Here is a 13,338-nt window from a genome sequence, read left to right as displayed (position 1 = left end):
GGTCTCTGAACTCGATCAGCGCGCGTTCGTTTTCGCATTTTGATTCTTGGACAACGCCAAGCCGTGTTCACCGTGGCCCACCGAAAGAATGCAGTGTTTGGAAGTCCTATTCGGCCCGTAGGTTCCACCGCCTGTGTGCTGCTTTAGATGATGTTCGGGTCTCCGCAGCGCACCACACGCACCGCGGTCACACAGCGAGGTCCCAACATCACGACCGCCCGGCAACAGGACCCGAACCTTCACCCCGCACACTGACCGTCCATGCCACCCGGCACACACTCAACAACAACAATAACAACCAAACTACAGCGGTCGTGGCAGGTGCGCGCGTCTCGTCATTCCGTGCCCCCCCCCACCGCTCGCCAGCCCGAGACGATCATCGTGTCCGCCGTCTTTCTTGTCGTGCAGTGACGCCAGCAGCCGCCCGCTCCTTTGATGGTGGTGGTGGACGGTGCCTGTGATGGGTGGACCCCGTGTGTGTGTGTCCGTGTGTTTGTTCCGCACTTAAAAGCCGAGGCGGGTTCGAGGCTGTGCCACACGGACGCGTGAGCGCGAAGGGGTCGCGGTACAGCGGGGCACGGATCGGAGCTGTGGACAATCGTCCGTGCTGACCCGGCATGAAGGGACAGAGCTAACGGCAGCAACAGCACAGGTATAGATACACACACACACGCGCGCGCGTATACACACAGGCATGTAAAGATCACAAAGCCCACCCGTGTAGCCTTAACCGTCTGTAGGGACCGGCGCTGTTAGCGAGCACCTGTCAAGGCCGGCACGGCACACGAGGTTTTGGGTGGCCAACACCACGCCCGGCCGCATTTGTCTCCCTTGTGGCGATGTTTAGACACCGCACCAGGTACTCGTTTGAGGCCGTGTTGACCTTTAGGGGAAGCCCAGAGCTGGTTCAGGTAATCGTTACTGGTGTTGACCGTGAGTGGGAATCGAACCCGGTTGACACGCATGTACACATGGCTATGTACTCAGATGTATGTGTTACGGGTGCACATTTAGTAATGACACGCATTTCGTGTACAACAGCACATTTTAAGAAGAGTGGCTTTTATGTTTTCATGTAGCAAAACAGGTAATGTTTTTATATACGTAGGTTATAGTTATTGAAATGAAATAGAGTTTTGAGATTCAACGATAGAATTCAAACGGACATTAGATATTGAACGATCGAAAATAATCAGCTTGACCGATTTGCCCGACTGGTGATGACTAATACCTTTTGAATCCATGAACACTACATTTGTGATCACGTTACAGTCTATTGTTCTTTTTGCCATTAAAAACGATGGTCCCGTAAAAGTGTTAACATTTTTCTGAAGCACCCTGTGTCTACACAGTGTATATATAATAGAGAAATTGGCCCTTCTGCATCGCAGTGGGATTTGGAGCGACCGTTGCGCCGAGCTGCACACAGACAGGGGCGGTGGAAGTGATGCCCTCTTCTCTCTTCCTTGCAGAGCGGCGGGCGGGTCGCGTCCCGCCGCTGAATCGGACATGGAGCTCAACTCGTCCCAGCTGTGGGAGCGGAACGGCAGCGGCGACGGATTTGACGTGGCGCGCACGGACACCGCCCAGGTGAGGCGCCACGGTGGCTAGGAGACGTTACCGACCTCGCCTGGGTATGCAGGAGGCCGACCCTGACGCCTGCTGCTGTGTATTTGGAGTCTGCGTGTCTCTCTCTCTCTTCCTCGCTCCCCCGTGGTCGCGTGGATTTTTCTCTGGGTCCTCCGGTTTTTCCCCTCCACATTTAGAATCAATGTCACCACGCGTTTAGAGTGAGCTTTCATTTGTGGCCAGATCGCTTCTGGGAAAAAAAAGAGAACGACATCGCTCAGTGTTTTGCTGCCTTGCCCAAGTTTGCATTTTGTGTTCGAGAAAAATCGGTAAAATTGTCTGTACAGTACTTGTGCAATTTCTACTTATAAACTTCATATGTATTTGTGTTGCTCATGTTCAATGCCTCGCTTTGCATTTGTATCTACTTTGCACTCCTGTGGTTGTTTCGTATTGTTTGTTGTTCTTTTCGTAACTTACTCACCCACCCCGACTGGACAAGCGTGAAAACGAGCTTCATGGCTCATCGGATTCCTCCAACAGTCGAAGCTTAGATCCTCTCTCTTCTCGAGCGAGCGACATAATCAATGAAGGACATTGCATCATCATCATGATGGTGCAACGTCCTTCATTGTTATCCGAATCAAAATATTGATTTATGCTGGAGCCATCCGTAGCAGTACAAAGCTCTTTTTTTCACAGATGCCCAGTAGCTTTTCACAGATGTCCACCTCCGATGAGCACGGTTGGCTCCGCACGGTGCGAAATAATTTCAACAAACACACACACGTGTCAGCCGAGCAGGCGCTCCAAGCTTGACAATCACGATTACGATGACTTTGCAAAAAATCCTTCAATTCTTCACTCCGCTTTGCACCCCCCACACCCCTCCCCTCGCCCCCCCGCCCCCCAACCTGCCCCGTTGCGTGCAGGCGGTGACCTACGACCGCAGCAGCCGCATCGCCACGCTGGCCACGATCTTCACGCTCTCCGTGCTGGGCAACGCGTGCGTCCTCGCCAAGATCGCGTGCGGCGCGGCGCGCGGCCGCCGCAGGGCCCGCCGCGTGGACGTCCTCTTCAGCAACCTGGCAGCCGCCGACCTCTGCGTGGCCCTGCTCACGCTGCTCTCGCAGATGGTCTGGGAGGCGCTGGAGGACGCGTGGCTCGGAGGCGACGCGTCGTGCCGCGTGCTCAAGGTGCGTGCGGCACGAGCGGCGGCGGGGTGGGTCGGTGGTGGTGGTGCCGGTCACCTCGGTCAGTCAAGCCGTGGCTCCCGGGTCTGTCCCGTGACTTCCGGCCGGCAGCGAGTCTTCGACATTTCACGTGATCTCGATGTGCATCTAGCCTGGCGCAAGAGTCGTGGTGACGTCACCGCCACTGAGTGGCGAACGGTGGCAGGTTGGGTGTTGATAGTGTGGAGCGGCGGCGCAGCGGTTTGCGAACTGCGCTATGAACCCGGCGGTGACCCGAGTTCGATTCCCGCTCACGGCCAACACCATTGACGGTTATCTGAGCCGCTCCTGGGTACCCCCCTAGGTCGACACAGCCTCAAAATGAGTACCTGGTGCGGTGTGTAAAAAAACTTCGCCACTAGGGAGACAAAGGCGGCCGGGCGTGGTGCTATACGGAGGAACTTTGCCTTTGCGGTGTGGTTAGTATGGTGTTGTGTGTGTGGCGAGTGCGGTGAGTCCCGTGTCATTGCTGCTGTCGCCGCTCCCGCCGCCCCCCTCGCTGCCCCCCTCACCGTCTCTGCCCTCCACCCCGCAACAGGTGGCCCAGATCTTCGGTCTCATGGCCTCGTCCAACATGATCGTGGTGATCGCGCTGGAGCGCCACCGCGTCATCCTCTACCCGCTGGAGCCTCCGCTGCCGGCGCGCCGCCTCTGCCTGTCGGCGTGGCTGTGCGCGCTGCTCCTCTCCGCGCCGCAGGCTCTCGTGTTCCGCGCCGTCCACCCGGACCCCGCGCAGTTCTCGCTCTCGTTGTCGTCGCCGTCGTCGTCGCCGCCGCCGTCGCCTTCGCCGGCCGCGTCCGGCCGCTGCGTCAGCACTTTCTCCGAGCTGCCCCGCTGGCACTTCCAGGCGTACATCATCTACGGCGCCACGGCCGTGTTCATCGTGCCCTTCTGCGTGCTCTGCGTCGCCTACACGCGCATCCTCTACACCGTCTGGAGCAAGGAGCGCTACGCCTCGCCGGCGCGCGCCGTGCCCGGCACCCCGGCCGACTCGCGCCGGAGGCCCAGCAACGGCGGCCGCGCGGCCAAGGGCCCGGCGGCGGCGGCGGGGCCGCTGCGCGTGAAGCCGGCCAACAGCGCGCTCCCCCGCGCCAAGGTGAAGACGCTGAAGATGACGCTCGTCATCATCCTGCTGTTCATCGTGTGCGGGCTGCCCTACTTCGTGCTCGAGATGAAGTTCGCGTTCGGCAGCGCGTCGCGCGCGGACGAGCAGGTCACGGCCGTGCTCGGCATCTTCGTGGCCTCCAACTGCGCCGTCGACCCCTTCGTCTACCTCTTCTTCAGCTCCGACAACCGCTACGTGCGCTACCTGGAGACCAGCCTGTGCTTCGCGTGCCTCCACGCCAGGGGCCGCGGCCGTCGCGGCGGAGCCGCCGGCCTCGGCGGCGGCAGCGCGGCGCTCGCCGACGGTCGCCGCCAGAGCCGGCAGCAGGGGCACGCGGACGGGCGCGCCGGGCTGCGCCGGGACCGGCAACGGGACCGCCTGCGCTGCGCGAGCCGGCAGCCCGGCGCCGCCGCCGCCGGTTGGACGCTGGGGCCCGCGCTCTGGGGCTGGGGCGGCGGCGCCGCCTACTCGGAGGCGGAGCGCGGAGCGCCGGCGGGCCGGTGGAGCCGAGGGCGCCGCGGGGAGCCGTCCAGCTCGTCGTCCGAGCTGGAGAGCGCGGCGTGGTACGGCACGTCCTTCTCGCTGGGCCACAGCGAGGGGCGATCCGCGAGCGACTACTCGGTGTGCGAGAGCAGCTTCTGAGCTTCGCTCGCACTCGGGCACGTGTGGCCGGGCCACTTTGCGCGCATGCCCAGCCACCGCATGCCCAGCCACCGCATGCCCAGCCACCGCATGCCGAGCCACTGCATGCCCAGCCACCGCATGCTAAAACAGCTTCTGTTTGGTCAGATAGAGGGGGTTAAACGAGCGCAGCACGGGCTGGAGGAAGGAAATACTGATGCGGTACAGGAGGATGTGGAGCTGAGTGGACTTGTCGATGACTGGTACTGGCAGTGTCAAGACCAGCCTCTGTGGAGGAGGCTCCTGAATGACGCTACTCTGGGGAGTTGGAGGCAGTCGCTCTCCAACAACGAGCTGAGCGCCGGGCATATTAACAAGCAAGTTGGCAACCCATGGCACCTGCGTCTGTCCCGGGACCTCCTGCCAGCGAGCCTTCGACACTTCACGTGGCCTCAAAGTGCACCTGGCCATGCCCCGGTGGCTTTACAGATTGATCGCATTCGTGCTGCCAGTATGCCGCAGTGGCCTGTGGAACGCTGCGATGGTGCAGGCTTCCCTCGTCCTATGCGGGTTCGGTGTGTGGGGAAGTATTCGATAGGCGACGTTGCGGGCAAATGGCCTTTCTACACATGGGCCCCCTTGACCACTCCACACGTGTCCCCTTGGCCACTCCGCATTGGTCCTTATAGCCACTCCACATGGGCCCCTTGGCTACTCCACATGGGCCCCTTGGCTACTCCACATGGGCCCCTTGGCTACTCCACATGGGCCCCCTTGGCCCCGCGCTGCGGGTGACCCAGTGGTGTTTGTTTCAGAGGCCACGTCTCCTTTTACTTCCTTCTCACAGCCCCCCGTGCCGTCGACTCCCTGCTGCTGTGACTCATGCATGCTGCGTAACGTGTACGGCTTTCCGGCGTTTTGTGTCTACGTGGCTTGTTCGTGATTCCCGCTCACGGCCAACACCATTGACGGTTATCTGAGCCGCTCCTGGGTACTCAACTAGGTCGACTCAGCCTCAAATGAGTACCCTGGTGCGATGTGTAAACATCGCCACTCGGGAGGCAAAGGCGACGGGGACGTGGTGCTGGCCACCCACCCCCTCGTGTGCCGTGCCGGCATTCATAGGTGCTCGCTAACAGCACCCACAGGCTTATATATGGGAAGGGGGGGGGGATCTTTGTCTTTGTGTCACTGGACACCGCTGGGACGGCCTCGCAGGTGACACGTTTGAGTGAGAAATGCTCTTCAGTGCGGCTGCTCCGTCGGGACAGCCGTGGCGACGTTTCACCTCGCACCTTGGAGGCATCTTCAGGCATTGTGAATACACCCGAGGCTTTGCCACTGCTCATGGGAGGCCATTCATTTGTACCATAGACTCATAGACTCATAGATTCATGGGTTCCATAAATGTATCGGTACAATAGATTCATAGGTACCATAGATTAATCGATGCCATAGATTAATCGATCACATAGATCCATGGGTACCATAGATTCATAGGTACCATAGATTAATCGATGCCATAGATTAATCGATCACATAAATCCATGGGTACCATAGATTTGTCGATACCATAGATGTATCGGTACCATAGATTAATTGGGAGCATATATTCATCGATACCATAGATTAATCGGTACAATAGATCCATGGGTACCATAGATTCATCGGGACCATAGATCCATGGGTCTCGTAGATTAATGAGTACCAAAGATGAATCGGCATCACCGGTACTTATGAATCATTGTGCAGTTTCCAGTCACTAAATTATCGGGTGCATGTGTAGACTGTTTTTTTTGTTTGCTGTGGAACAAGATGTGATTGTAGATTAAAATGAGATGTCGATGTTTGTTGCACGTCTGTGTGGGTTTCGTTTATTTTCAAAACATGTCCATACCATGCATGTGTGATGACAGCACACACAGTGCAGTCAACGTGACGTTACAACACCACTCGTGAAGAGCACGTGATCAACTCACAAACTCTTCGTCGGCCACGATGAAGGCCTCAGCTCGAGGGCTGGACCGGTGTCACGCCTGATGATGCCGGATGTAACGCGCCTGCGAAACGTCGGACGAAAATCGTCAAAACGATGCTTTGGCTTTTGGACATCCCTCTCCTCTCGAGTATTGCTGATGAACCAAATCGATCGGGATATCGTCCGTAGATCACGTGACAACTTGATGAGATTGGCACTGCCGGTGTTGGAGGGTTTGAGTGACACATCGAGATTGCAGCGACACGGCGATCTAACCCGAAATGAACTCACGATGTAGCGTTAATCCACCGCTGGACGAAGTCTGTCCCCTAGGCGCCATCTCTCACGAGCCCGGTGTTGTTGGTGTTGTTGAGTTTTGTTTACACGTTTGCTGGCCACAGAACGCAAAACGTCAAGCAGTGTCAGCAACAAGCAGCACGAAGTATCAGAGTTGTAATGTAACACGGGGTCACCACGCGTGTCTTCAAGTGAGCAGGCCGGTCACAAGAGATCGGGGTGGGGGGGAGAGGCCGCGCGCGCCTGTGTTTGTGAACTCGCTGCCAAAGCAGCGGCAGCAGCCCACGTGGCAGGCGCCATTCACGGCTTCAACCGAGCCCCGAGTGTGGGTCAGGCCACGTGCTCCATTCATGAACCACCCCCATCAACCCCTGCACCCCAAAACATCCCAACCCAAGCCCCGCCCCCGAGCCCCCCCCCCAACCCAAGCCCCTCCCCCAACCCAAGCCCCTCCCCCAAATCAAACCCCGCCCCCCCAAGGCCCTGCCTGCCCCGCCCCCTCAGCGCGGCGCGCGCCGCATCCGGCAACTGGAGCCGGCGTCACGTGACGGCTGCCGGAAGTGTCGAGGGGAGAGGCGGCCACGCGTGGCCCACGCTCGCGAGTCTCGAGGTACAGACGTGGACATTGGCCACCGGCTCGCGGACGGGCGTGAATAATGAAACAAAACCACAATACGGATCATTGTCATCATTACTATCATCATCGTCGTGCTCGTGTTGCCGCAGCTGTCGCGCGTAATTGAGCAGACGGACGGGGTGAATGTATCGGACGGCAGCAGCAGCACTGTCATTCACGGCACATCGGGTCAGTCCCCCGCTGCTGTGTGAGTGCTTCGTGGGGTTGTTTGGCCATACTTCACCTCGCTGGTCAGTGCTGCTTGGTGAATGCATGGCCGGGTGGTGGTGGGGGGGGGGGTGGAGGCCCCACGACCCGTTCAGATTCAGTTCCTCTCGCCACTGATGTTAGCCGTGGCGGGGAATTGATTGCAGGCCACGAGATGTGTTGCGCAGTGCGCTCGCCACTGCCTCGACACCCACTCGACGCAGCGTCACGCGATGATTGATGACAGAGACTGTATATATACTGTATATACAGTAGTGTATATACAGTAGCACAGTATGGTGTCCGTGGTACACAGCGCTGACCAGCGCGGTGAAGTATGGCCAGACAAGCCTCGTGCCTGACGCGGCGTGGGGAGGCCCTCATCCAGCAGTGGATTGACAGAGCCCCCTACACTGCCGCAGCATTGTCAGTGCGTGCAGCTGACGTGCCCATGCTTAAGCAGTGTAGGCTTTACAAAGCCGCCTTGCACACTTGGCAATGTGTCCCCGCGATCTGGAGAGCGGCCTGAGTTTGCATTTGTTAGCGCAGATGAGCACCACTGAGCTAGTGCCAATGCACTTACACTCTTACAATGTATCTTGCGTTGCTCATTTAAGTGTGAAACCGGGTCTTTATTAAACGAAACGACTTAAACAAATACATAATTAAGTTATGAGCGCATTGACAAATATAGTCTAGGCCGAGAGCCGTATTTGCCACTCCACTGCTGGATGATGATGGCCCCTTCCTGAGCAGGATTTGACCAAACCTCACCACGATGGTCACTCGTGGGTTGGTGGAAAACGAGGGGGGGGGGGGGGCATAGAAGTACTGTACTACTCCACAAGGCTGGACGTTACTGCGCTGCCCTCTGCTGCCCACCACGCAGGCGTGCAGCAGCAGCAGCCTATAACACCTTGTTGTGCACGGCGGTGATCGTGCGCTATCCGAGCGCTATCGGGGCCCTGGCAGCGAGGGATTTGAAGGGACGCTTTGGCCCACGAGATGAGCCGGGTACAAAATGGGACCTTTTTGCCAGGATAATAGTGTGAAGACGACTTGCCACACTTCTCTTGAGATGGCACTTTATTGAAGACACGTTCACTTGACACAGGCGGAGACCCCCACCGCAACAGCCCCGAGTCTCCCGCGCATCTCCCCCTTTTATACCGACACGAGGCCACGCCCCCCTTCTCGAGCATTCTCGCCGACTCTGGACGCTCGCAGACTCCACCGTCCTCGTCCGTCGCCTCACCACGGCTCCCTTCCCGATCATTCCCGCAGCCACCAGTCCCTTCGCACTCGCGACTGACTCCCCTGTCATTACCTCCCGTGGCCACTAGTGCACTCAGCGCATGTAGACTCTCCTGTCATTGCAAAAAAATAAGAATCGGTTTTACCCTTTATGGCAATAAAACAGGTGTCAAGATGTTCAAACACCAAAGAGATACCTTTTGCAAGGAATCAAACCTGCACTAAGCACACGCTAATGCAGACTTGATTCCTCTTCGAATTGAAAGTTGGTGGGGGAACATTTTTGAATCAAGCCGCAATCAAATCGTGGACCCCCCCCCCCACGTCTGCCCAATGTGAAATGTTTCCCCCGCAAAAATTATTAAGTTTGCTCCACTAGGTAAGTTACTAAATTTGCCCTCTCCCCTGTTCCTGCTCACAGTCCCCCCTCCCCGTGAACCAAACTCAGTTTAAATTCCCTCCGTGTGGCGGTCTATAATCTCGGGAACAACGGAGCGAGGATGTTTTGGGATCACAACCTCACCATCCTTGTGCTGCTTGAAATCACGTTTGCACCTCAAATCTCCTTCCAAGCGTGTACTTACAATTGAATGCTTTGCTTTGCAGACTTTTAAGTTATAAATGGTTTTTTTTGGTATGTGATGCGTTGTTAGCCTGATATTTTTCTGTGCAAGTACCATGTTGTTAAATCTTGATTTGAAGCTTTCGTGACTGCAGGAATCCATACTTTCTGGTTCTTTCAGCAGTCACGTTGTTGATGTGCGACCTTGCCATTCGGAACGTGACGATGAACACAGTTGTGTTCATGTGTTTGTGTTGCTGTAACCAGATTTCTGTCACCAGGTCCCTATATAAAATGAGCATTTATTTTCCACTGGGTTTCATCTTTGCCAAAATAAACCCAAATAAACCTCAAGTAAACATTGTCCCCTCCTACTGGCAGACCGGGCACTGGTGTTCACCTTGTACCGCACAGGGACAGCTGCCATTGGGAAGAAGGGTCCCTCTTTAGAAAAAAAACGAGAATAAAAAAACCTGCCCTCTGAGATATTTCGTTACGACATGGATGCAATATGAGTGTAAGTCGCGTGACTTGTTCTTACGGTGAGGGGTCATGTGACTTTGTTGTTGTTGTTACGGTGAGGGGTGAAGAGGCCGCGAGATGGCGAGCAAGGAGGTGAAGGTGGCCCTGAAGGCGGCGCGTGAGGCCATCAATGGCAAGGACTTCAAGGAGGTGCTCAAGCACTGCAAGGTTCGGCGCTCACTCACGGGGGACACAACGCAAAATCTAACGTCCGCCGTTTCAATTACATATTCTTAATCAACTCGAGCCTCCTGTAAATCACGTGACTTCTGTGTGGCCGCTATGGTGTGGACCGGAGGCCACTTGAAGGGATCTAAGTGGTAGCTCTGTGATGTCCGCTTCCGTGGGCCGTACTGCTCTGCATGAAACCCCAAACAGATCTCATGACACTACACCGATAGGACAAATTGGGAAAAAATTGGTGGAAAAGACAACAAAAAGATCTAATAACTTTTTTTCCTGTATTTGCAAAACGGGTGGCTCATCTCCGAAACGCCATCTAATCGGGGTCGTGAGTTCACATTGTGAGTTCAAATTCTGGCCAGGGTTGATGGACATAGTGGCAAAATGACAACCCAAAAAACACATCGCCCAAAGGTTTACTTGTTTTGTTTTTATTTTGCGTGATATGGCACAGCCAGATCGTGAGCGCGTGTGTGCGCGTGTGTGCACGCGCGCGCGTTTGCCATCAAACGGCGCGCGCGTCGCATGTCGCGTCGCGAGCGCCCTCGCGCCCACGTCGCGGCCGTGATGTCACGGCCCCATGCCGGGCGTTTGAAGCGCGGGGATGCAACACCCGGCAGTCGAGCTGTCGCAAAGGGCGACCACCGCCACACTTGAAGTTCCGCACATCAAACAAAACCCTCAGTCGCCCGCCCGCCCCGCTCACCCGCCCGCTCACCCGCCCGCCTCCATAGGATGTATACAAATAACGACGGCGTGACTCGTAGCCTCTTGACTCCGCGACGCTCATGGAATTTTGCTGGCGACCAAATTAAGCCGGATGGGTGTTTACGAGCGTTTCAATCAATGAACGCAGCTGCAGTCCGACGCCGGTTTATTTTCGGCAAGCGTCGTGCGTTCGAGTTGAGGTTTTGCCCCTCGTGCGGTCAGAGTCTTTCCGCCGGGTTTAAAAAAAAATGTGTACTCTCCTGCCATTTCGCTGTCTGTTTTCCGCTCGGTGTGCGAGCGATTGAACTCGGCGATTTGTCCGATTCAAACGAACTTGAGTCATTTTGACGTGCGGTGCGCGAAGGTGCGCACATCACAAGGTTAGGGTTCCTTTCACCGCGGCACATGCGTTTGTGTGTGTGTGCTCGTGGGGAGTGGTGGCGCTGCGATTAACATGCTCTGCTATGAACCCGGCGACCCGAGTTCCATTCCCGCTCACGGCCACCAACACCAGTGACGATTTTCTGAACCGGTCCATGGCCTCCCCTCCATCAACTCAGCCTCAAATGAGTACCTGGTGCGATATGTAAACATCACCACTGGGAAGACAAAGGCGGCCGGGTTTGGTGCTTGCCACCCACCGCCTCTTTTGCCATGCCAGCCTTCATAGGCGCTACACGCTAACAGCACTTACCCCAAAAAAATTCGAAATCCTATCTTTGTCTTGTGCGTAACAGAAGCACACGAGTTGGATTGGATTGCCGTGCGAATTTTTAAAATAAAGCATGGTGAGCATGAATCGGGACAAGTTCCCACATACATACAGTTCCTCTTCACAAACACGGCCCTGAATCAACACCCTAAATCAGCATGCTCCACATGCTGAAGTGAGTAACAGCAATTCTCCCGGTCAACACGTCAAGCGAAGGCCTTACACTAACACCCCTCACCCGCAGTCTAACCCGAGCTTCAACTTGACCAGCCTTCGTGCTCTTAGCGAGCGTCGATCTCTGTCGGTGATCCTGAGCCAGTGGTGGAAATTGTACATTTCCATGACGAGAACGGGTCCATCCATAACAAAGCCAGCCTAACGTGGCGGTGCTCATGGCACGGAGGCAGGAGAGATTGATGAGGATTGATGAAGGTTGGTGATTGTGATAAGGATTATGAGGATGCCGATGATCGTGTCTGTTGTGGTCATGATGATGGGAATGATGGCGGTGACGATGGCCGTGATGGCGATGGTAAGGGTAATCGTGTTGGTGGTGACGGTGGTAGCGGTGGTGATGGTGACGATGGTTATAATAATGATGGCGGTGACAATGGTAATGGTGACGGTGGTGGTGGTGGTGGCGCGTAAATGGCAGCGAGAATGGTAATGATGGCGATGGTAATGATGGTAATGGTGGCGGTGCGGCGATGGGTGTTGCGACGGTAATGGTGGCGCCAATAAAAATGGTAACGACGGCGGTGGTGGTGGTGTGGTGTGGCGCTCAAGGCGGTGTTGCAGGCCGACAAGGAGAACTACACGGCGTGGGTGTTCATCGGCGTGGCGGCCGGGGAGCTGGACCAGCCTGAGAAGGCCGAGGACTCGTTCCGCAGGGCCGCGCACATCGACCCAGTGCAGCCACTCGCATGGCAGGTGTGTGCGAGCGTGCGCCTGCGTGCGCCTGCGTGCGCCTGCGTGTGCATGCGTGTGCATGCGTAAGTGCGTGCGTGTGTGCGGGTGAGAGCTTTCCCCCGACTCGCGTGCGTTGTTGCTGCTGCTGCCGTGTCCAGGGACTGGCGAGTCTGTGTGAGAAGTTGGAGCAGCCACACTTCAAGCAGGCCCTCCCGGACGTCTACGAGAAGCTGCTGGGCATCTTCGAGAGGTGAGGGTGAAGCGATGCTATGTGGGAGTAAGTGACGGTGCTGTGTGGGGGTGGGTGACGGTGCTGAGTGGGGGTGGGTGACGGTGCTGTGTGGGGGTGAGTGACGGTGCTACATGGGGGTGAGTGACGGTGCTGTGTGGGGGTGAGTGACGGTGCTGTGTGGGGGTGGGTGACGGTGCTGTGTGGGGGTGGGTGACGGTGCTGAGTGGGGGTGAGTGACGGTGCTGTGTGGGGGTGGGTGACGGTGCTGTGTGGGGGTGAGTGACGGTGCTACGTGGGGGTGGGTGACGGTGCTGTGTGGGGGTGGGTGACGGTGCTGAGTGGGGGTGGGTGACGGTGCTGTGTGGGGGTGAGTGACGGTGCTACATGGGGGTGAGTGACGGTGCTGTGTGGGGGTGAGTGACGGTGCTGTGTGGGGGTGGGTGACGGTGCTGTGTGGGGGTGGGTGACGGTGCTGAGTGGGGGTGAGTGACGGTGCTGTGTGGGGGTGGGTGACGGTGCTGTGTGGGGGTGAGTGACGGTGCTACGTGGGGGTGGGTGACGGTGCTGTGTGGGGGTGGGTGACGGTGCTACGTGGGGGTGGGTGACGGTGCTGCGTGGGGGTGGGTGACGG

The 13,338-nt window shown here is 57.0% G+C and overlaps 2 protein-coding genes across 2 annotated transcripts in view; both read left to right on the top strand.

Annotated features, from left to right (window-relative positions):
- The first annotated feature begins 469 nt into the window (after positions 1-469).
- Positions 470-6,383, top strand: GPR150 (G protein-coupled receptor 150). The gene is made up of 4 exons (XM_078874361.1): positions 470-652; positions 1,473-1,590; positions 2,502-2,765; positions 3,340-6,383. Exons 2-4 carry the CDS (start codon positions 1,510-1,512, stop codon positions 4,546-4,548), a joined length of 1,554 nt encoding a protein of 517 aa, XP_078730487.1. The 5' UTR covers positions 470-652; positions 1,473-1,509; the 3' UTR covers positions 4,549-6,383.
- Positions 6,384-7,311: 928 nt separating this feature from the next.
- SKIC3 (SKI3 subunit of superkiller complex) overlaps positions 7,312-13,338 on the top strand; it is a 43,992-nt gene continuing 37,965 nt past the window's right edge. The window contains 4 exon segments of the mRNA XM_078874359.1: positions 7,312-7,412; positions 10,032-10,131; positions 12,353-12,496; positions 12,634-12,725. Coding sequence (XP_078730485.1) covers positions 10,042-10,131; positions 12,353-12,496; positions 12,634-12,725 — 326 coding nt within the window. The 5' untranslated portion in view covers positions 7,312-7,412; positions 10,032-10,041.

This window comes from Lampetra fluviatilis, chromosome 39 (assembly GCF_964198595.1).
Source record: "Lampetra fluviatilis chromosome 39, kcLamFluv1.1, whole genome shotgun sequence".
Taxonomy (NCBI): Eukaryota; Metazoa; Chordata; class Hyperoartia; order Petromyzontiformes; family Petromyzontidae; genus Lampetra; species Lampetra fluviatilis.
Note: the sequence above shows the minus strand (reverse complement) of the source record. Positions and strands in the feature narration are given on the sequence as shown.